The sequence below is a fragment of the Elephantulus edwardii genome, unplaced genomic scaffold (assembly GCF_000299155.1).
Source record: "Elephantulus edwardii isolate Elephantulus edwardi_28Jun2011 unplaced genomic scaffold, EleEdw1.0 scaffold00216, whole genome shotgun sequence".
In the NCBI taxonomy this organism is placed as follows: domain Eukaryota; kingdom Metazoa; phylum Chordata; class Mammalia; order Macroscelidea; family Macroscelididae; genus Elephantulus; species Elephantulus edwardii.
The window spans coordinates 1,078,323-1,099,492 of record NW_006399966.1 but is presented as its reverse complement, the minus strand read 5'-3'; the positions used below and the strand labels follow the sequence as shown (position 1 = coordinate 1,099,492).

General features: G+C 52.7%; 1 protein-coding gene across 1 annotated transcript in view; it reads left to right on the top strand.

The window, feature by feature from the left end:
- Positions 1-21,170, top strand: part of MRC2 (mannose receptor, C type 2) — an 81,115-nt gene that overhangs the window by 45,231 nt on the left and 14,714 nt on the right. Inside the window, exons 2-20 of the mRNA XM_006897799.1 lie at positions 2,433-2,834; positions 3,443-3,616; positions 3,874-4,038; positions 4,240-4,353; positions 4,823-4,966; positions 8,686-8,874; positions 8,999-9,153; positions 11,071-11,178; positions 12,845-12,960; positions 13,358-13,506; positions 14,272-14,489; positions 15,191-15,333; positions 17,110-17,212; positions 17,705-17,843; positions 17,936-17,971; positions 18,246-18,406; positions 18,507-18,574; positions 19,257-19,357; positions 19,656-19,798. Of these exons, the coding sequence (XP_006897861.1) occupies positions 2,433-2,834; positions 3,443-3,616; positions 3,874-4,038; positions 4,240-4,353; positions 4,823-4,966; positions 8,686-8,874; positions 8,999-9,153; positions 11,071-11,178; positions 12,845-12,960; positions 13,358-13,506; positions 14,272-14,489; positions 15,191-15,333; positions 17,110-17,212; positions 17,705-17,843; positions 17,936-17,971; positions 18,246-18,406; positions 18,507-18,574; positions 19,257-19,357; positions 19,656-19,798 (2,828 nt within the window). The remainder of the gene's footprint in view (positions 1-2,432; positions 2,835-3,442; positions 3,617-3,873; positions 4,039-4,239; positions 4,354-4,822; positions 4,967-8,685; positions 8,875-8,998; positions 9,154-11,070; positions 11,179-12,844; positions 12,961-13,357; positions 13,507-14,271; positions 14,490-15,190; positions 15,334-17,109; positions 17,213-17,704; positions 17,844-17,935; positions 17,972-18,245; positions 18,407-18,506; positions 18,575-19,256; positions 19,358-19,655; positions 19,799-21,170) is intronic.

Sequence of the window (21,170 nt, the reverse complement as noted above, 5' to 3'; positions counted from 1 at the left end):
CTGCCCTGTCCTGTGCCTTCTTCATGATCTCCGCTGTGCTCAAACCTGCTGTGCCAATCAGTTCATCTCATTGAAAATCTTCCTCTCTTTTGCTCACCCTCTACTTTTCCAAGTGTGATGTGTTTTCTCCAAGGACTGGCACTCTATGACAACATGCTCAAAGTATGGAAGATGAGCTTTGGCTATCTTTGCTTTTATAGAGTTACCGGTTTCTAATAAATTTCATATATTTGTCATTCAAATTTTTATTTTGTTTTTATGGCATTTTTCATCATTTAAAACCTTTTAATTCCTGTCATTGAGCTCTGGTGGCCTAATGGGTAAGGAGTTGTGCTGCCAACCCAAAGGCAGGTGATTCATATCCACCATCTGCTCCACAGCAGAACGACGAGCCGTTTCCTCCTGTGCAATATGCAGCCTCTGGAGACCTGCAGGAGGGTGAGCCGAGTCAGTTCCGACTTGATAGCACATCACCACCACCATAGCAACTATCATTAAATCAGTCACTTCCTTTATAGTCCTTTCAGTGCTTTTATATTATTAAAAAGTAAAATTGCCAGTAATCTTTTTTCTAGAAATGATTTATAGCTTTAAAAGATCAGTACCTATGGAGAATGGCTTCTAGAAGATGGGAAGGCCAACATGGTGGAACAGAAAGAGCTTTGGGTTTGGGGACCAAATTTCAGTTCTGCCCCTTACCAGTCTGTGACTCTGGTCGAATCGCTTCACTGCTCTGAGTCAGAATTTTTTGTGTGGCATTTACTTCCTAAACAACTTGCCTCTGGAAATTCTTTGAACTTTGAGAAACGACGATAATTTTGGAATGGCTTCAGGTCTTTTCTTCATAGAGTCACTATGAGTCGTGCTCTCGACATGACGACAATCAATAACAACAAAACAACAACATGGTGAATATAGTTGGGAGCTCTGGTAACCTAGGGGGCAGGAAGTTGTAGTCCTAACCCAAAGGCAGTTAGTTTCAACTTACCAACGGTCCCATAGGAGAAAGGTGGACAGTTCTTCCTGTGGTTACAGCCTCTGAAAACTCGCTGGAAGGCACAGCTATGTCAGTAATTAGCTTGTTGGCAGTAAATTTGAATTTTTCAGTTCATATAAAATATGAAGAAGAAACATTTGTCCCGCTCTTATGTGCCAGATTCTGTTCTAAACACTTATTTTACATAATCGAAGTGTTTTTTATTGTTTTGCTTTTTGTTTGTTTTTTTTCTTGTGTACCGTCAAATCAGATCTGACTGGTACAGGGAGTGATTGCCCCTCTTTCTCCAGCAGAGCCTCTGGTGGATTTGAACCGAGAGCCTTTGAGATTGCAGTGCAGCAGAAGTGGTTTGTGTGTGTGTGGTGTTTTGTTTTTAAAATGATGAGGATACAGAGATAAAGCAAATTGTCATACTTTAAAGTGACAAAGCTGAGATTGAAATACTAGCCGTCTAATTTGTACTTTAAAGGCATGGAAATATTCCCGAGGAGGCACCAGCTAACGAATACAGAAGTGCTTTAGAATGTGCTGTCCGTGGGTGTGAACTGAGGCGGTGGCAGGGGATCCTGAAGGCATAGACTTTGGGAGGAGTCTGGTTAGTGGGTGTGGTTACTCCATGTTTCTAAGCCTCAGTATCTTTTTTAACTATCAACTGAAGATATAATTCACATACCATAATTCACCCATAAGAAGTATACAATTGCATGGTTTGAAGTATATTCACACAGTACAGCCATCTTGCCAATCTAATTTTAGAACCTCTCATCACCCCTAAAAGTAACCCCATACCTTCAGCAGTCACACCCTTTCCTGCCACCCCACCCCAGCCTGCCCAGGATCAAAAATGCTCTGTCTGACAGAAATGAGTGAGACGATTATGAGGGGCTGAAGCCACTGGATCTGGGGGCTGAAGGGCTTAGAAAGAACCTAGAGGGAGGAAAGAAGGACCCTGGGGAGCCGAGGGGTGAGAGTAGACGGAATAACTCTGGCCAAGGACTTGGGTGGAAAAGCCAAGAGGTTGTGAGTAAGGTCGAGCTATGTACGATACAAGCACGTCCACTGCCCTATAAAATCTTCAGAAAAGTATACAGCATTCAGCTTGCCAGGTGGACTTGGGTTGGTTTTGGGGGTGGGACAGAGAGGCAGCTCCATTTCCAAGTGGGCTGGGGCCTAGAACAGAGGCCGGCCACACAGCCTTCACCTTTAGGGAAATAGCAGTGACTCTATCCCCTCGCCACTCCAAAGGCCAGTGTTGAGAACAGAACCAGGGAAATAGCAGTGACTCTATCCCCTTGCTACTCCAAAGGCCAGTGTTGAGAACAGAACCAGGTGACCCGAGTGTGGGCTTATGGTGCTGCACTGGGCATGAGGGCAGCACTGTTAGAGACCAGTCAGGAGAGTCTGGGAAGGCCTCATGTCCTGCCTTCTCTTACAGAACCCAACGTCTTCCTCATCTTCAGCCATGGACTGCAGGGCTGCCTGGAGGCCCAGGGTGGACAGGTCAGAGTCACTGTCTCCTGCAATGCCAGTCTCCCTGCCCAGCGCTGGAAGTGGGTCTCCCGAAATCGCCTCTTCAACCTGGGTGCCATGCAGTGCCTGGGCACAGGCTGGCCAGGCACCAACACCACCGCCTCCCTGGGCATGTATGAGTGTGACCGGGAGGCACTGAACCTTCGTTGGCACTGTCGCACACTGGGTGACCAGCTGTCCCTGCTCCTGGGAGGCCGAGCTAGCAATGTCACCAAGGCTGGCACCCCTGAGCGTGGCGACCAGACCCGCGGTGGCCAGTGGCGCATCTATGGCAGTGATGAGGACCTGTGTGCCCGGCCCTACTATGGTGAGAGGCTCGTCGGGAGAGGGGGAGTGAGAACTAGAGCCTCGGAAGGACAGGCTGGGGGGAGATGGGGCCCTCCCCCTGACCCTTGTAAGTCACATCTTCATTTTAATAAGAGGCATTCTTAATCCATTCCATCAGGTAGCAACCAGGTATCCTTCCTGTTTTGCAGGTGACCAGAGTCACCCATGATAGGCCTTATCTGGGGGACAAGCCCTCATCTTGGGTTTGTTTCCCACCTGGAAGCCACTCTGAGTTCCAGGAGTACATGGGCATAGGGTTGGGGAACATAGGCATGAGGGATTTGAGCCGCTGGACTTGGGGGTCTGAGCAAGGATTCACTCCTGTGAGTGATTTGAAGACCACCTTGCCCAGCTGGGCTTGAGACACACGGTGTCATCAGGCACTGGGGGAGCCTCTTTCCCACCCAGTGGGATGAGCTGGGACCTCTTCCCTGGCTTCTGGGTTGTCCTGTGTGCCCCCATTCTCTGCTGCTCTCTGGGTGGTAAGGCTTTTCCCTTCAGGGTCGGGGGTTAGGCAGTCTCTGGAATATAGGTGCCAAGGACTTGACTTTCCCCTCCACCCACCCCCCACCCCACCCTCTGCTGCAGAGGTCTACACCATCCAGGGGAACTCCCACGGGAAGCCCTGTACCATTCCCTTCAAGTACGACAACCAGTGGTTCCATAGCTGCACCAGTACAGGTCGCGAGGACGGCCACTTGTGGTGTGCCACCACCCAGGACTATGGCAAGGAGGAGCGCTGGGGCTTCTGTCCCATCAAGAGTGAGTGCAGGGTTGGGGGGGGGCAGTGTTGGGGGGAGTGGGCTCTGGGAGGGAATTGAGCTGATAGAGTAGAGGGGTCAGGAACTGAGGAGGGAGTCTGTGGGCAGCAGAACTTTCCAGACGAGGGTGAGAGCCAGCCCTTCTCCAACCATAGAGCAGCCAGTGTGGGGGTGTCTCTGCAGTCCCTGAGGGACCCTCATGTGATCTGTGATGGGGAGGGGTGGTGAGGAACGCATGCTTGGCTGTCTTGGTGGCAGGTAATGACTGTGAGACCTTCTGGGACAAGGACCAGCTGACCGACAGCTGCTACCAGTTCAACTTCCAGTCCACGTTGTCATGGAGGGAGGCCTGGGCCAGCTGTGAGCAGCAGGGTGCGGACCTGCTAAGCATCACGGAGATCCACGAGCAGACTTATATCAACGGTGAGGAGCAGGCGGTCCCCAGGCCCCTGGGCTGGTTGGCTGGAATCTGACGCACCCCCAGAGGCAGGGCAGGGTAGTGGGAATAGGAGGTCTCTGTCCCCACCTTTGGAGGGCCCAATTTCTTCCTGCCAGTGTGGGGGGATTGGAGTGGGTGGGCGGGTGGCAGAAGATGCTGTCCCACTCACTGCTCCTTGTCCTCAGGTCTCCTCACAGGCTACAGCTCCACACTCTGGATTGGTCTCAATGACCTGGACACCAATGGTGGCTGGCAGTGGTCGGACAACTCGCCCCTCAAGTATCTCAACTGGGAGAGTGGTGAGGAGCAGCATTGGGGTACAGGGCACTGGGGGGCTCAGAAAACACCTCAGTGGGGAACATAGCGGTGTTTACATGTTGGGAGGCTCTGATTTCCAACCCCTCCTATACTGACCCAAGCAGTCAGTTTGCCTTTTACCCCCTGGGTCCTCACAAATACTGCTTGAGGCACAGGGTTAGTGAGTGGGCTGGATTTCAGCCTCCAGTCACCCTTGAAGTGGACACCCTTGTGCAATGAGCGCCACAGTACCTGGTGGCTGGGCGAGGTGCGGCTGGTGTTGCTCTAGGTGTTAAGTGGAAGGTTTAGGAGAGTGTGGGTCCAAGATAGAGAGAGAGGGAGCCCAGAGGAGAGGGCTGGTCTCTGGTCAAAGGGAAGGGAGGCAGGCAGGGGCTTCTGGGAAAGGCTGGGGGTGGGGGGCAAGTGGTGAGCTTCTCTTATCTGGGGATTAGTGTCCTCCTGTCCCCACAGATCAACCAGATAACCCGAGCGATGAGAACTGTGGGGTGATCCGCACTGAATCCTCAGGTGGCTGGCAGAACCGTGACTGCAGCATTGCACTACCGTATGTGTGCAAGAAGAAGCCCAACGCCACTGCTGAGCCCACCCATCCAGGTGAGCCCCTCCCTCCAGGTGAGCCCCTCCCTCCAGGTGAGCCCTCCCCTCCAGGTGAGCCCACCCCTCCAGGTGAGCCCCTCCCTCCAGGTGAGCCCACCCTCCCGGTGAGCCTCTTCAGGTAAGGAGGGCTCTGAGCAGCCAGGTGGATGTGGGACTCACCAGCGCCAAAGCTACCACTGTCCTTGCCTTTTTCCTTACTGCCTTCCAGCACAGTGTGACTCTGATCCTCTGTTCTCAGTTAACTATTGAGGTAACGTCTGAACAAGTTAGAATGTGTCATTTGTTCATTCCAAGAACATTGGCTGAGAGCTGTATTAAGTGTTGACAGTACTTGGCATGCCTTTTGTGAAGGTGTGTCAGCTGGAGGAACAGACATCTCAACACACGGAAGTTTGTGCCATTGTAGAAATATATACAATAAGTGATAGAAGGGCCCCGAGAAGAAATTAGCTTCTGAGAGATTTCAGGAGGATTTTATGGAAATGGAGACTTCACATTGAATGTAAGGAGCTCTCGTGACAAAACCTGTGGGCTGTTATGCTGCTAATTAAATGAATGTGTGTGCGTCTCCCGTGGTTCTAACTCCCCTGTGGCTCCTGGGGAGATAGCTGAGCCATCACCTCCTGTTAAGAGTTAGGGAAGGAGAATTACTCTGAGCCAAGCTTGACTCAATGCCAATTGAGTTTGAGTTTTTTGTAGGTTCAAAAGGCTTAAAGAGTAAAGATATGGGAAGAAACATTCCATGTGGAAGGAACTTGGTGTCCAAAGATGTCAGGGCATCAGTACACAGCCACTTCAGGAGATAATGAACAGAAAAGTTCTGTTTGGTTGGATTATTGCCTCTTATTACACCTATGTAATACACAAGGTCCATTCAGGCAAAGTCTGAGCACATCTACATCCATGGTCACATACGGTTATGATCTCAACCTCATTGCCCTCAAGTAGGAACTGATAGCTCATCCCCCAGTGGTTTCCCAAGGCTGTGAATCACCCAGGGTGAGATTGCCCATCTTCTCCCTAAGAGTCTTAGGTAAACCTGAGAAATGGCCTTTGGGTTAGAAATACAACTCCCTACAGACAGACTGTGCCACCAAGAGCTTACAGTACAGGATGTGCATTACCAATCTGGTGGCTTAGTGGTCAGTAGTTGCACTGCCAACCTAAAGGGACAGGCTTCAAGTCAGCCATCTGCTCTGAGAAAGACGAGCAGTCTCTCCCCCTGACTCTGAAAACCTGCTGTAAGGTCAGCTGTGAGTCGGCTCAAACGTTCACAGCAGCAATGTGTTGAAGCCTCTGGGTCTTCATCATCATAATGTTTATGTTACCAGCTTAGGAGAACCTTCCCTACTTAGAAGTAAAAAGCTTACTGTGTAACGGTGGATGCTTCCCCTTGTAGGCAGCAATGTCAGTCTTGGATATCATTTGTCTCTTGAGTTGTTCTGTTTGCTCTGTTTTATTTTCTTTTGAAAATACTACCATGAAAGGCATCGTAGCTCTCAGCATACAGCAAGAGATCAGGGCAAGGAAAGATTCTTAAACAACACAAAAGTAGAAAGTCAGTGAACTCCACGGCTTGAGATTGAGGCATGTTCGCACGCCAAAATCATCTAACAGCCTGTTTCAGTGATGTTAAGCGAAACATAACTCAAAGCGAAGTCCCAGTGGGAGCTTGTTAGCAGTGCTGATTCCCTGGCCCTCCCACCCACCCTAGTCTGACTCAGCCTGCTCTGAGCCAGGCCCACAGGTGATGCCTGGACACCTGTAGTCTGAGACGGACTGGCTTAGAGAGTGGTGTAGAGATGACCGTAGAAGGCAGCATGCTGTTAGTTAGTCCTTGAAGGGTTTGAGTGGTGCTGGGCAGCCTCTGGGGAGCTTTGCAGGTTTCTAAGCCAGGGAGTGTCTCATTCACATTAGTGATTCATGGAGATCAGATTGTTGTGGAGGCCTCCTGTAGAGGAGGGTGCTGCCATGGGCAAGACACTGCTTTGGGAACAAGAGAAACTTGGAATAGACCCCTTACTCTGCCCTTCTTCAGGTGTCCCCTGGGCTCACAGCTCAGTCTCTGAGCAGAACCAGAGCAAACCCAGCCTCATGCAGCTCCCAGGTGGCTGTAATGCTGGAGACTTGGCCTCGCCCAGAGGGCCCTCGTGTGGGAGTGTTAATTGGGGTAAATTAAAGGCTCCTGCCTCTGAGTGGTTGTGGGGATGGTGGAGAGAGGTTTTTACAAGGGCACAAACAGTAAAACTTCACAAACACTTGGAAAGTAAAGAGCAAAATTTAAAATCTTGACCATTAAACTCTTTTAAGTGACCACTACAACCTTGTCAAAGGTTGATTCTGGACTTCCTTAAACCCCTAGGGGGTCAGGACAAAACCCTTAAAACCTAAGCATCCCCCTCTAGCTAGCCCCAAGGCCAGTTTTTCTAGAAGCTGTTTTCCAAAAGTAGAAGGGCCCATGTGGAGAACACTGGTGGGACCCAAGACCCTTGGCCTCTGGACCTGCCAGTGCAGCCCCTGTGGGAGTCTTCTTCCTGGGTCCATAAGGCTGTGGGCCTGGGTTCGGTTCTGTCTGCTGATATCCTCGTCCTCCCTCATTGGCTAACTAGAGATGACTGACAGCCCCTGAGCCTGCTCTCAACCCACCCATTCTGTGGGGCCTCCAGGAAATGGCCTGGATGTTCCCCAGAGTGGTCGCAGAATCCTAATCTGGGGTGCTGCTTCTAGTGGGCACATGCTCGCTTGCCTGGCTGGCAGAGGCTTGCCTGAGCCTGACGTTGTGGGTGGCTTAGTAAAAAAGTCTGTTTTCTCTTGCCAAAGCCCAAGTCAGGGCTTGTCGGCCACAGCTGCCCTTGGACCCCTTTTCTAGTGTTCTGGCTACAGATAGAACACAAAATGCGCGGCAATAGGGACAAAGAAGGGTCAGGGCAAGCTTGTTTCTCTTGGCCCTGATGTATAGTGGGAGCAAGGGACCACTGAGACTGGGGGACACAGAGAGATAGCATCTCCCCAGGCCTGGCTGCAGTGACTCCTTACCCCCGGCCCTGCCCTTCTCTCAGGCTGGACCTACATGTCAGTGGCTCAAGGGTCAGCTGCCCTTTCTTTTCTTCCAGGATTGGCAGGCCACACAGCCCCTAGTTAACAGAGGTTCCTTAAGATAATAGTGATGGAGATACCTGGTACTGAGCTAGACAGTAAAGAGCCAAAGAAAGAGAAGCTCACCAGGCTCTATGTAAAGGAGTTCCAGGGCTGTCAAGGCAAACAAGCCCTCATTTGAGCCTTGACTGAGAAGACAGGATGTCAGGCTCAGAGCAGTGGTCGCTTCTGATTCTTCTCATTCTCAGAGTCTGAGCCCCAGCAGCCCCCTTGTTCTTGGGTGCCAGCAGGTGGACTCAGTGCAGGTGATCCCATGGTCCAGCACTGTCCCACAGCGTCTTCTCTAGGCAGCAGATTTCCAGGGCTTTCTCCCACAGAGGAGCTTTTTGGTGGGTTCATACCAACAGCCTGTTAGTTATTAGCCTGGCATTTAACCATTGTATCACCAAGATTCCTTCCAGTAAGTCCAGAGGGATTGATCTTTTTTCTGTCTGCGAGGTGCAGTGCACCTAGGGGGTGCACTGAGCTGGGATGGGTTCTGGAGGAGACGGGCGTCCAGTGTGTGGGTGCCAGCGTTGGACAGCTGGGTCTCTGAGCTGCGGCGCCTTTGGTCTTTGCAGACATGTGGGCCAACGTGAAGGTGGAGTGCGAGCCAAGCTGGCAGGCCTTCCAGGGCCACTGCTACCGCCTGCAGGCGGAGAAGCGCAGCTGGCAGGAGTCCAAGAAGGCATGTCTGCGGGCCGGAGGGGACCTGCTTAGCATCCACAGCATGGCCGAGCTGGAGTTCATCACCCAGCAGATCAAACAGGGTGAGTGAGGGGCAGCCATTGCACGCACCCTGGCGGGGGCTGGAGACCAGGAGCTGTTCCTCTCCCCTGCTGCTGTCAGACTCTCATCTCAGCCCCTGCTGTCCTTCTCCCCCCACCCCTCCAGAAGTGGAGGAGCTCTGGATTGGCCTTAATGATTTGAAGCTGCAGATGAATTTCGAGTGGTCCGATGGGAGCCTGGTGAGCTTCACCCACTGGCACCCTTTTGAGCCCAACAACTTCCGGGACAGCCTAGAGGACTGTGTCACCATCTGGGGGCCGGTGAGACTCCCCTCTCCCTTGCCTCCACCCGTTTGGTGCTCCCCTGGCTCTTTGACCTGTCTTTGTGGGCAACCCTTCACCCCTCTCCAGTTTCTGAGCATCTAAATTAGCCCCCCCTTGTTCTTTGCAGCCCCCCCACTCCCTTGCCTTCAACAGGGAGAAACTGCCTGGGGCTAAGTCCCACCTTCACTCTCAACTTGCTGGGTCACCTGCAAGTTACTTAACATCTCTGTGCCTCAAAGGAATGCTGATAGTGCTGACTTTCAGGGTCATTGAGAGGATTAAAGGAGTTAATGCTTAGGGAAGCCTGAGGGTGCTGCCTGGCGTGTTCTTGGTCTTCTGCCAGCTGCGCCTCCTGCCAGCAGATGGCAACAGGACACACACTATCAGTGGACGAGCTACAGGCCAGGTCTGCATCGCCATGCTGGTGCCCAGACCCTACCCCTCGCAGGGTCCCAGGGTCATGACTGCCAAGGCTGAGGCTTGAGTGCCCTAAGGGTAGATGAAGGAAGATAGATGTAGTTGCAGGGCTTCCTACAGAGATAAGAAACCACTTTCAAATTCAGAAACTTACTGCTGTTTCAGAATCGACTTATAACTGACCTTCCAGCAGGTTTTTGGAGACTGTCAGTCACATGGGAGGAAACGGCCCCTGTTTCTCTCCAGGAGACCTTGATGGATCTGAAACACCACAGAGACACTGCCTTTGGGTTGGCAGTGCGATTCCTGCAGGACTTTAAAAATGGGGACCCAACCATAGGGACAGCTCTGCATCCAAGGCAGTAAGACACTCACAGACTCTGCAGTCAGAGCAGCTGGGCCATCTGGTTTGGGGATGGTCTTACTTTCTCAGTGTTGCTATGACACAAATACCACAAATGCGTGGCTTTATAATTAACACTAATTTGTTTTTTCACTGTTGAGGAGGTTAGAAGTCCAAGTTTGGGGCGCCTGCTCTGGGGGAAGGCTCTCTCTGGGCGAGAATCTTTTCTTCTTGGCGCAGTTTGGCAATCTCCACATGGCATCTCCCAGTCCCCCACTCCTGCTTTACTCTGCTCCTGATCTGCTCTGCCCTATCTCCAAAGTAGCTGGCTCAAAAGCCCATACTGAGCTCACCACATTAACATAACAAAGAAAACCCTATTCCCAGATGGGAGCCTGGTCATGTGGTTTAGGATTTACAGCACTTAATTTAGGGACACAAATTCAATCCCTAACTGGGATGCTATTGAACATTTTAAAACCATGTACTGAGCCCCTACTATGTGCCAAGGGAGCTCTGGCGGCTTAGTGGAGAGGGTTGAGTTGCCCTGCCCACTCAAAGGCAGGCTGTTCAAATCCACCAAAACCCACTGGAAGGTCAGGAGTGAGTCGGTTCTGACTTCACAGCAGTGAGTTGTTGAGTTTGACTCTGTGCCAGACATTCTCCCGAGGTGCTGGGGAACGCCTCAGGGTGGAACTTGAAGGCGAGAATACAGCTTGGCTGGGAGGCTGTGGATGCTGAGGAGAGCCAAGAAGAGGAGGGACAGGTGAATAACGCTTCAGCTTCGTTAGCGGAGACTCGCCTCTGGGTCCAGAGGACTCTGTCTTCCAGAGTGGGCATCTGTCTTGCTGTGGGTCACTCTCACACTCTTAGCAAGCCAGTTTGTTTTTGATGTTCATAACATGAGGTATACATAGTCTGAAAGGAATTCCGCCCACCCACTTCAGCCAAAGTTTCAGGACGTTTGCACATTCCTGGTTTATTTGTTCTCTTGGTTATAATCCTGTGGGGCTTCCTGACTAACCCGACCATTTTACTGTACGGGGCACAGACTCAGTTTCACACAGCTCACCAGGCAGGGGCAGGCTGAGAGACCAGGTGCACAGAGGGCTTTGGAGTGGAGGCATGAGACTCTGTCCTTGCTGTGTCCACAGGAGGGTCGCTGGAATGACAGTCCCTGCAACCAGTCCTTGCCGTCCATCTGCAAGAAGGCGGGCCAGCTGAGCCAGGGCACTGCTGAGGAGGACCACGGCTGCCGGAAGGTGGGGGCCAGGGGGTGTCTGTGCCATGTTCTCTCTCCCTCAAGCTCTGAAGCAAAGAGCTGTGGAATAGAAGGGGAGGGGGCCGTTGGGCGGAAGCTGAGCCCCCATCCCCAGGGAAGCCAGGTCTCAGAGGCAGCAGGGAGCTGGGGTGGGGACAGTCACCAAGAGCCAGTCATGTCCTCTGTGTGTCCCCCTGCACTCCATCCCTCGCTCTGCTGCACACACTGAGCCGCCTGATGGAGCGTATGCTTGCCTGTCTCCTCTGGGAGAAAGAGGAGCTGTTCTGAAGGGGACCAGTCTTCTTGTTGCGTTCCTGGGGCCCGAATTGTTTCCAAAAGATGTCCAGGGGAGTAAAGGAGGGCCCTCAGGAATGAAGGTGAGGGTAGAGGGCCGGGCACAGAGTGTACACTGCGGCCCTGAGGGAGGCCGAGGTTGGCTCTTCTTCCACAGCCCGCTCCCTGCCTGGTGGAGCAGGGATCTGTAGACATCTGTGGGGGAGTGACACATAAAGGCCACTCTGTGATTGTTGGCCTGCTGGCTCCATCTGCCGGGCTGGCCGCCACACTCCTCTGCAGCCCCTTGCCAACCTGGTTTCCTTTGGATTAAGCCCCCTTCGCTCATGCCATCCTACTCTACCTAGACCCCAAACAGAACAGGAAATGCCAATAGAGGTGACCTCTATGGGAAAGAAGGAGAGAGCACAGAGAAGCCCCAAGGAGCAGCCTGGAGGCAGCGTGATTATGGGGTTGCAGGTGGTCTGGGGCTGTGTCCTGGAATGGGGTGCAGTGGGCTTTACTGCCTGCTTCATGTGAGAGTCAGGAGCATAGCCATTAGTGAGTATCAGAACCCCCTGTCAGCGCACATCAGCCTTCTCTTGTGCCCCAGCTTCTACCTGGGGTGGAGGTGCTGCCTTCTATCCCATCCCCACCCCCAGCCTCCTCCCAGGCTGCCAGGCCCACTCCCAGGACCTGTGATGAAGCAGCTGGCTCTCCTTAGGAGAGTCAAGTTCAGACTCTACCTGCATAGCCTGTGTGACTGTGGACAAGTCACTTGACTTCTCTGATCCCAAGTTCCTCATCTAGAAGGCAAAGGGCTTTGGGTATCAGGGAAGAGAGAACTGGTTAGAAGTGGTTCAGGGGAAGAGGGCTCTCTAGGCAGAAGCCCATTGTGCCCACTCTGTGCTGAGGTGGTCGCTGTTCTTCTCTCTGAGCACCCCCTCTGAGCACCTTTCCCACTTAGCTTCACTTTCCTGGGTTCTTGAGAGTGACAAAGGCTCCCACCCTGATAGCTCACCCCAGCTTTCTCGTTCTGGTTCCCTGGCCAGCTGGCATTTCCACTGTATCTCCTGGCATAAATGCTCAAGAGAAGGAAGGATCCAGTGTCATCTTTCTAAGCTTGGTCACCAGCCCCAGTTACCAGCTGCCTCCTGGTCACCACCTTGCGCCATGTCTCCTTCCATGGCCTTATGAGTTTGGGCAGTCGGGGCGGGGGGCAGATGTGGTAGAGCCACAGGGACTGCTGCTTTTGGGGCCAAGCAAGTCTTTCCTTTCTCCTTTTTCCAAGCCTGTGGTACATTCATTGATGTCATGAATTGCATCCCAGCCAAGCTTAATAGGCAAGGGATGAAGGCCTTCTCTTAGTTACCCCTCTTCTTCCCTCGAGCCAGGGTTGGACATGGCATAGCCCATCCTGCTATTGGCTGGGAGAGGACCAAGTGACCTACAGTGAGGCCCGGCGTCTGTGCACTGACCATGAATCCCAGCTGGTCACCATCACCAACAGGTACAAGTAGGGCCTGGAGGCCTGCCAAATGTGGCCCTCCACCAGAAGACATGTCCTGCCATCATGTTCACATCTGGAGTCCTTTTAGTCCCAGCAGAGCCCAGAACCTCTTTCTAATACTATGCCAAGGATGACTCATTAATTAAGTAACTCCACTGTGGAACAGAGTCTGGGCAGGGGCATAGATGGGATGGATACCTTGGCTGGGTCTGCTTTTGTTAACAACAAGGTGGAGTGGATGATATACAGGGGTGCTCAGTTACTCCATTAATTAGCTGCAGGACCCCAAGGACCCCCATTTCCCTGAACAAGGTAGGAGGCAGGCATAACACTGAGCCTCCTGGGGCAGGGCATCTGGTAACCCCAAGGCCTGCCTTGACCAGTCTCCCCCTGGCAGGTTTGAGCAGGCCTTCATCAGCAGCCTCATCTACAACTGGGAGGGCGAGTACTTCTGGACAGCCCTGCAGGACCTCAACAGCACCGGCGCCTTCCGCTGGCTCAGTGGGGATGAGGTCATGTACACCCACTGGAACCGGGACCAGCCTGGTGAGCCTCCGGTGCTCAGTCACTGGCGGTGCTGGGAGGCGGGGGTGGGCCTGCCATGGCAGAACGGGGACCAGAGGCTTTACCAACAATTGAGCATTTCTGTGGGATCGTGGCTCTGGAGCTAAACTGCCCAGCCTTAACTCTGCGGGTTACTAGCTGTGCATTTTTTTGAGCCTCACTCTCCTCATCTGTGAACTGGGGTGATGGGTGCCTTCCTCCAAAGAGTTATTTGAGGCTCAAATAGCTCAAGCACTTAGAATAGTGAGCACCGTACAGCGCTGGGAGCCTGGGTGTGGAAGTGCTCGGCTGCCAACTGAAAGCTTGGTGGTTTAATCCCACCTGTCAGCTCCATGGGAGAAACACATGGCAGTGTTCTTCAGTAGATTACAGTCTCACAGGGCCATTCAGCTTTGTCACCTAGTGCCACTATGAATTGAAAATCCACTAAAAGACACCTAACACGAATACAAGTGCTTGCTATTGTTATTATGTCATATCCATTATCTCTACCCCTTCAATAACTCTGTGAGGCAGAGAGGCTATGCAAATTCCCTGATATCTCTCAGTGAGTACACAGAGGTAGGCCTGGGAAGTTGTTCCTTTGTTTCCTGTTCTCATTCTGCCTGGACACCAGGTGTGTCACTGCAGAGATGGTCACGCTGGTTCCCAGTAGTGTCAGGCTCTTGGGGGTACCCAAGAGGGGATGAGGGGGACCAGACAATGAGATAACCTCCAGTGTGTGGATCCCTTTTCTCCCTCTTTCAGGGTACAACCGTGGGGGCTGCGTGGCCTTGGCCACAGGCAGCGCCATGGGGCTGTGGGAGGTGAAGAACTGCACAATGTTTTGGGCTCGCTACATCTGCCGGCAGAGCCTGGGCACGCCTGTGACGCCAGAGCTGCCGGGGCCAGACCCCACGCCCAGCCTTACCGGTTTGTGTCCCCAGGGCTGGGCCTCTGATCCCAAACTCCGGCACTGTTATAAGGTAAGGTAGCTTGTTGGTATGCGGGGGGGAAGGGGCGGCTGCCCACATGGAGGGTGGTCCCTGTGGGACCAGCCACAATCCAGACAGGTGGGCCCTGGGGCTACCTTTCCCACTTGACACTGCTGAGTGAGTTTGTGGTGAACTTCTTGCCAGTGTGGAGTGAGCCAGACAAGACAGCTCAGTGAACATTTGAGGACTTGAAAGAACCTGAGAGCTTTCTGTTTCCAAGCTTTTCAGATGATGCGGCCAGATGGCTATTCTTCGGAACCCCCTGGGGGAGTCTGATACAGTACAATCTAGGTTCCATGGAGATTTGGATTCCAGAGGGCGGTTGGGGACGGGGAATCTGAGTTTTATCTGATTAGCCAGGTTGGGGAGCCATGGCTGTATTGCAGGATTCTTCAATAACATTGAGACTTGACTCCAAGGAGGGGAAGGGACTTGTCACCTGTAGGTGTGGCTGTGCTGGGATCAGAATCCACGTGGCCTCTTGTTTAGGACACAAGGCAGAGGGCATTTCTTTAGGAGCCAGTGCCCTTCCCTTGGGGCTCACTCTCTGATGAGCACCACTGTCCTTAGCTAACCGGAAACCTTTGTCCAGTGAAGCCCAGCCGCCCCCGACTGTCATGGGAAGGGCAGACGTACCCCCTGGGAGCTGGGCCAGTGGGGGTGACTGCGATCACTGCACTCTGCCCCTGCAGGTGTTCAGCTCAGACCGGCTGCAGGACAAGAGGACTTGGGTCCAGGCCCAGGGTGCCTGCCAGGAACTGGGGGCCCAGCTGCTCAGCCTGGCCAGCTATGAGGAGGAGCACTTTGTGGCCAACATGCTCAACAAAATCTTTGGGTACTGAGCCTGGAGCAATGTGGGGTGGAGCATGGGTGTCTGCATATGTGTCTGTCTGTCTGTCTGTCTCTCTCTCCTCTGTGTGTGTGTTAGTCAACAGTGGGTGTGCATATCCAAGGGAAAGCAGGCCTAGCCCGCAGACTGTTAATTGGCTGGGGACAGAATGAAGGTGAACCCCGTGAGGCTTGCCTATGGCCAGGCCCATCCCACCCTTCATTCCATAGCCATCATTTCCCTGGATTCTTGGAGGAAACATTGGTCTTGGGAGACCTTCCAGTCCTCATGAGCTGTACCCTCTTTGCAGACTCCCAAGCTTTTCCATAAGTAACCCCTTCTATAGCACTGGTCTGTGCGTTGCTGTACAGAGGTCACTCGTGGTTGCTGTGATGCTGAAGCCTGTGACAGTGATGTGCCAGTCGTGGTAATGGGCACCCATGGTGGACAGTGTTGGCTGGAGCTTCCCGACTAAATCAAGCCTGGAAGCAGGAGCGGCATCCATTTCCAAAATGGCTTGCCTCTGGAAACTCTATGTACGAACAGTGCTCAGGCTGTTCGTTCATAGGGTCGCTATGAGTCGTCTATGACTCGTCGGCATTAAACAACAACAACCCCTTCTTGGCTCTCCTTCCTCACTCCCAACTCCTCCTCATTCTGGTACGAGGTGAGTGTTTCCCCTCCCAGACTGTGCTGTCCCATAATAACCCACACCCAGTAAACAGCTTTTCCCTAGGGACAGGAGGTTTGCTAGTGGGGTTATTTCCGGGACTCCACGTCTGTTCTGTGGGGTCAGAGAATCAGATGACACACAGCAGCCCCTGACCTCAGCCCTGTGGACACCCCAGGAGCCCCAGACTTCCTGAGATTGTGGCAAGGACTGCCTCCTCGTGACAGAGGAGCCTGATGTGGCCGTGGGTTGAATGATCAGTGCCACTGGAACCCATTAGGGACTGCTGCTGTTGCCATCAAGTTGACGGTGGCTCATAATGACCCTATGAACAACACATCTGAACCTTGCCGTGTTCTGTGTCATCCTCGAACCTCTGATGTGCCTGAGCCCACTGTCATAGTCACTGTGTCTGTCCATCTTATTAAGGGTCTTCCTCTTTCTCTGACTCTCCACCTTTCCCAGCACGATGTCTTTTCCCAAGGACTGGAACCTCCTGAAAACATACTCAAAACATGTGAGGTGAAGCTTCACCATTCTCCTCTCACAGAAGCACCCTGGTAGTATCTCCAAGACAGACTTGTTCGTTAGGGACCGTCCTTGGTGTAGCTAAGAAACTGTGGTGGTGAAGCGTTTAGGGTGTTGCCTTTCAGGGGGTTTGAATCCACCAGCAAGTGACTCCTTGGGAGGAAGGTGGATAGTCTCCACCCTTTACAGTTTACAGCCTGGAAAACCACAGTGGCGATGAGCTTAAGCTTGGAACTGACCTAGAACTAGGGTGGGTGAACCAGGATCTGAAGTTGATCCAAGCACAGGGACCCAGGTCTCTGCTGCATCCCCAGCAGCTCCCTAAACTCCCACAGTAACAGCCTGCAGGGTCTTGCTGGGCAGGGCTCTGTTCACCCACAGGGGAACCACAGGCCAGGAGCGAACCCGAGGCCACCAGCCAGGTGCCCCGCCCTGTACTCCCATTTGCCTGTGAGTGGTTCACTTTTCAAGTGGGCCCAACAGTGTGCTGCTGCTTGATGAGAGGTCTAGGGGAGCCTGGAACCCGGCTGGCAGTGCTCATTCTCTCCCCTTTTCCACCCCTCTGCCCTCCCCCTGTACCAAAGTGAATCAGAGCCTGAAATCCATGAGCAGCACTGGTTCTGGATGGGGTTGAACCGACGAAACCCGGGAAGCAGAGAGAGCTGGCGCTGGAGCGATGGGCTGGGAGTAAGCGGGCCTGGGGGGCGGGGTTACTCAGGGGTGAGCCTCTCACATCAGCTAGCAGGTCAAAGGAAGTCCCAGTGTGTTAAGGGAATGTGGGGGGATGCCCAGGCCGGTGTGTGGCTTCCCAGTTGATGCTAATCCAGAAGTTGCATGTCTGGTAGTTCAGATCCACCAGCCAATCCATGGGAGAGAGATAGGTGGTTTCTTCTCATTAAGATTTGTTGTGTGCCATGTAATCAAACCGACTCATAGCTGACATAGTGGATTTTCATAGGCAGTAAATCACACTAGAGGAGACTGCCCATCTTTCTCCCATGAAGCAGCTGGTAGATTCAAATTGCATGTCTTCAGGATTGCAGTGCAGCTTCTTACTACATCAAGCCTCAGAAATTGAATGGAGGGAGAATTTATGAGTCGGAATTGGGAGGGGATAAGCCTGTTCTGGGGACTGGATGTACCTCAAACACCCCTCTGTTCCCCTTGCACTTGTTCCAGTTCTCTTACCACAATTTCGACCGGAGTCGACATGACGATGATGACATCCGTAGCTGTGCGGTGCTTGACCTGGCCTCCCTGCAGTGGGTGGCCATGCAGTGCGACACGCAGCTAGACTGGATCTGCAAGATCCCCAGAGGTGGGGAGGTGGCCGTGGTGGGGCAGCAGGGGCTGGTATCCAGGGGAGGGTCCCTTTCCCCAGCAGCAGCTCTGCTCACGTTTTACCTGCAGGCACTGATGTGCAGGAGCCAGATGTGGGTCCTCAAGGTAAGGTCCCCTGTCTCCCCTACATCCCTATCTCCCACCCCCACTGCCCAGAGCGGGAAGGGGTGTTACCTTCTGAGGCCAAGAGGGCTAGATCTGGGGAAGAGGACTGATTGCATAAAACAGGGGCCCGTGAGCCCTGTCTACCTCTGCCTCTGAGGGGCAGGCCCAGGGCCCAGAGCCTGGCATGGATGCTGCCCTCGTCTAGTGGGTTCACAGGCTCCTGCCTGTCCTGGCACCCAACTGACTGCCCATTTTGTGCCTCCCTCTACTCCAGGCCGGCGGGAATGGCTGCATTTCCAGGAGGCCGAGTACAAGTTCTTTGAGCACCACTCCACGTGGACGCAGGCACAGCGCATCTGCACATGGTTCCAGGCCGAGCTGACCTCCGTGCACAGCCAGGCGGAGCTCGACTTCTTAGGGCACAACCTACAGAAGGTGGGTGTGCCACAGGGCAGAGGTTGTGGGCAGGGGCAGCATGGGCGGAAAGGAGGCCTGTGAGGCCTTGCCAACCCTCACCTGCCCTGCTGTCCCCCAGTTCTCCCGCGGCCAGGAGCAGCACTGGTGGATTGGTCTGCACACCGTGGAAAACAGTGGGCGCTTCAGGTAGGGGCCCAAGGGTCCTGCAGGGGGTGTGAAGAAGTACATTTGTGGGCCACTAGCTGCTCCCACCAAAGGCCAGGCTGATGAGGCAGCCCAGCACAGAGAGACAATAGACCTGGGTTTAAATCTAACTCTGTTTCTTACTCAAGTGTATCACCTTGAGCAAATGACTTAACATTTCTAGACCTCATTTTTCTTCTCTGAAAATGGGAATCATACTGCTTGCTGAGTAGTGAGTAGTGAGGATGAAAAGAGTATGTGATGTCCTTAGCAAGGCATCTGGCACATACTGGACACTAAATAATAACTGACCTTACCATGTCCAGGGATCACTCTTGACATATCAGTCCTGCTCAGACATCCAATGGCCCAGAGAGGCCTGTCCTCAGAGTGTCCTGGACACAGGAGGAGCACGTGTGAGCCCCCAGTACATCTTAGTCCTGGACCCCTGTTCTGAGAGTCTCCATCTTTTACAGTTGGATAAACGAGTACATTGGGAAGGCTGGTGTCTTTCTGGGAGGTGCCTGGCTCTCTGAGCTCAGTAATTGCCATCCTGAGCCTGCAGCCACTGAGCCTTAGACCTGGTCTCCCCCTTGACTCCTTTTTCCTCGGCCTTCAGTACTGCAAACGGGGAGACTGAGCCCTTTACCAGTGCTTGTGCCATCCTTGCTCAATGCCATTGCAGGTGGACAGATGGTTCCATTATCAACTTCATCTCCTGGGCACCTGGCAAACCACGGCCAATTGGCAAAGACAAGAAGTGTGTGTATATGACGGCCAACCGAGGTGAGGGCAAGGTAGAGGGGCAGACCTCTGAGAGAGGGTCCATGATGCAAGCAGGATGCCTGGCAGGGACTGTCAGCGTCTTTTCATTCTCTTTGTTCTTTCAATCTGAGGGATCTTATCTGGGCCTGTAGGGAAGGGGGCTTGTCTTCATGACTCCACAGCCACAGGGGACTTACATTCAGAGCTGGAGATACTGGAGATAGGGGGCTGGAGTTCAGCCCAGCTTCTTCTCAGGACATGGGGCCAGAGGGCTGCCTGCCCTGCCCTGGGTGACTGTCTCTCCCTCCCATCTCTACAGAAGACTGGGGAGACCAGAGGTGCCAGACAGCCTTGCCTTACATCTGCAAGCGCAGCAACAGCACCAGAGAGACACAACCCCCAGAATCACCACCCACAGCCCTGGGGGGCTGCCCCTCTGGCTGGAACCAGTTCCTCAACAAGGTAAGAGGGGAAAGGAGCACTCAGGGGAGAAGATAGGAGTATGAGAAGGCTGAGTCTTAGGGTTCTGGTCACTTGGCAACATCCAGGTTATGGCCTTTCTCCTGTCCTAACCTCTCACTTGGCCATGATGCCAAGGTGAGCCTTCCTTGAAATAACTCAGTGAAGTATCTTAAGTGAAGTCTTCCAGATAGGTGCTATTTTCTACATCAGATCTAGATCTAGGGCAAACAGTTGACGAATTAGTTAGTTTTTTTAAAAATAGTTGAACACGGAGACTCAATATATGTAATTGTGACAAAAAGCGGTGCCACAATCCTGAAGGCATGCAGTTCAAGGCCACCAGCTGCTCCACAGGAGAAGGATGGGCAATCTCTTTCCGTGCCTCTGAAAAACTGCTGGAGGGTCAGCTGTGGGTTGGTTCCGACTTGACGGTACACAACACATTTTTGTGTATTCTGTACTGTAAGTACTAGGAAGTTCTGGTGATGTAGGAGATAAGGAGCTATACTGCCAACCCCAAAGGCAGTCAGTTCAAATCTGAGGGAGAAAGAGGAGCAGTATCTTCCCGTGCAGTTTACTGCCTCAGAAAACCCACTGAAGGATCAGCTGAGTCAGTTCTGACTTGCAGTAATGAGTTGATTTACAGGCATATTTAATTTTATTATGCTTTATTGTATTACCTAGTGCAGATAGTGTGTTTTTAACAAATTGCTGATTTGGGCAACCTTAACTTGTGTGAGTCTGGCAGCGTCATTTTCCTAACAGCCCGTGCTCACTTCTTGTCTCTGTCACATTTTGGTGGTTCTCACAGTATTTACAATTTTTGAATGATGTTGCTGTATACTTAATAGACAACAGAGCAGTTGGAATATATACGAGGAACCCAAAACTTCCTATCATTCACTTTGTTGTGATAGTCTCTTTATTGCAGTAGCCTGGAACCAAGCCCATGATAGCTCTGAGGTGTTCCTGTGCAGGTAAATAGACACACATGAGCAGAATGAAAGGCTGTGCTAAGGACTAGTTAAGGACTCTGGTGGCAGAGTGCATTGTGTTGCACTGCTAAGCAAAAGGGCAGGTGTTCGAATCTAACAGCTGCTCCTTGAGAGAAAGTCTCCTTGACAGTCTCCTGCTTTATAGATTACGGGCTGGGAAACCTGGTGGAGAGTTACTTCAGGTCAACAGCGGTGGGGGAAGTGGGGAAGGGAATAGTATTAAGTTAAACAGGGTTTGGTTTGGTTTTGGTTTTTTTCTTAGCAAGGACGCTTTGGTTTCATAGTCTGTAGGGAGTTGTGCTGCTGACCCAAAGACATTGCCTCTGGCGGTTCAGCTCCCCCATGGCTCCGAGGGAGGAGGATGGGCAACCTCTTCC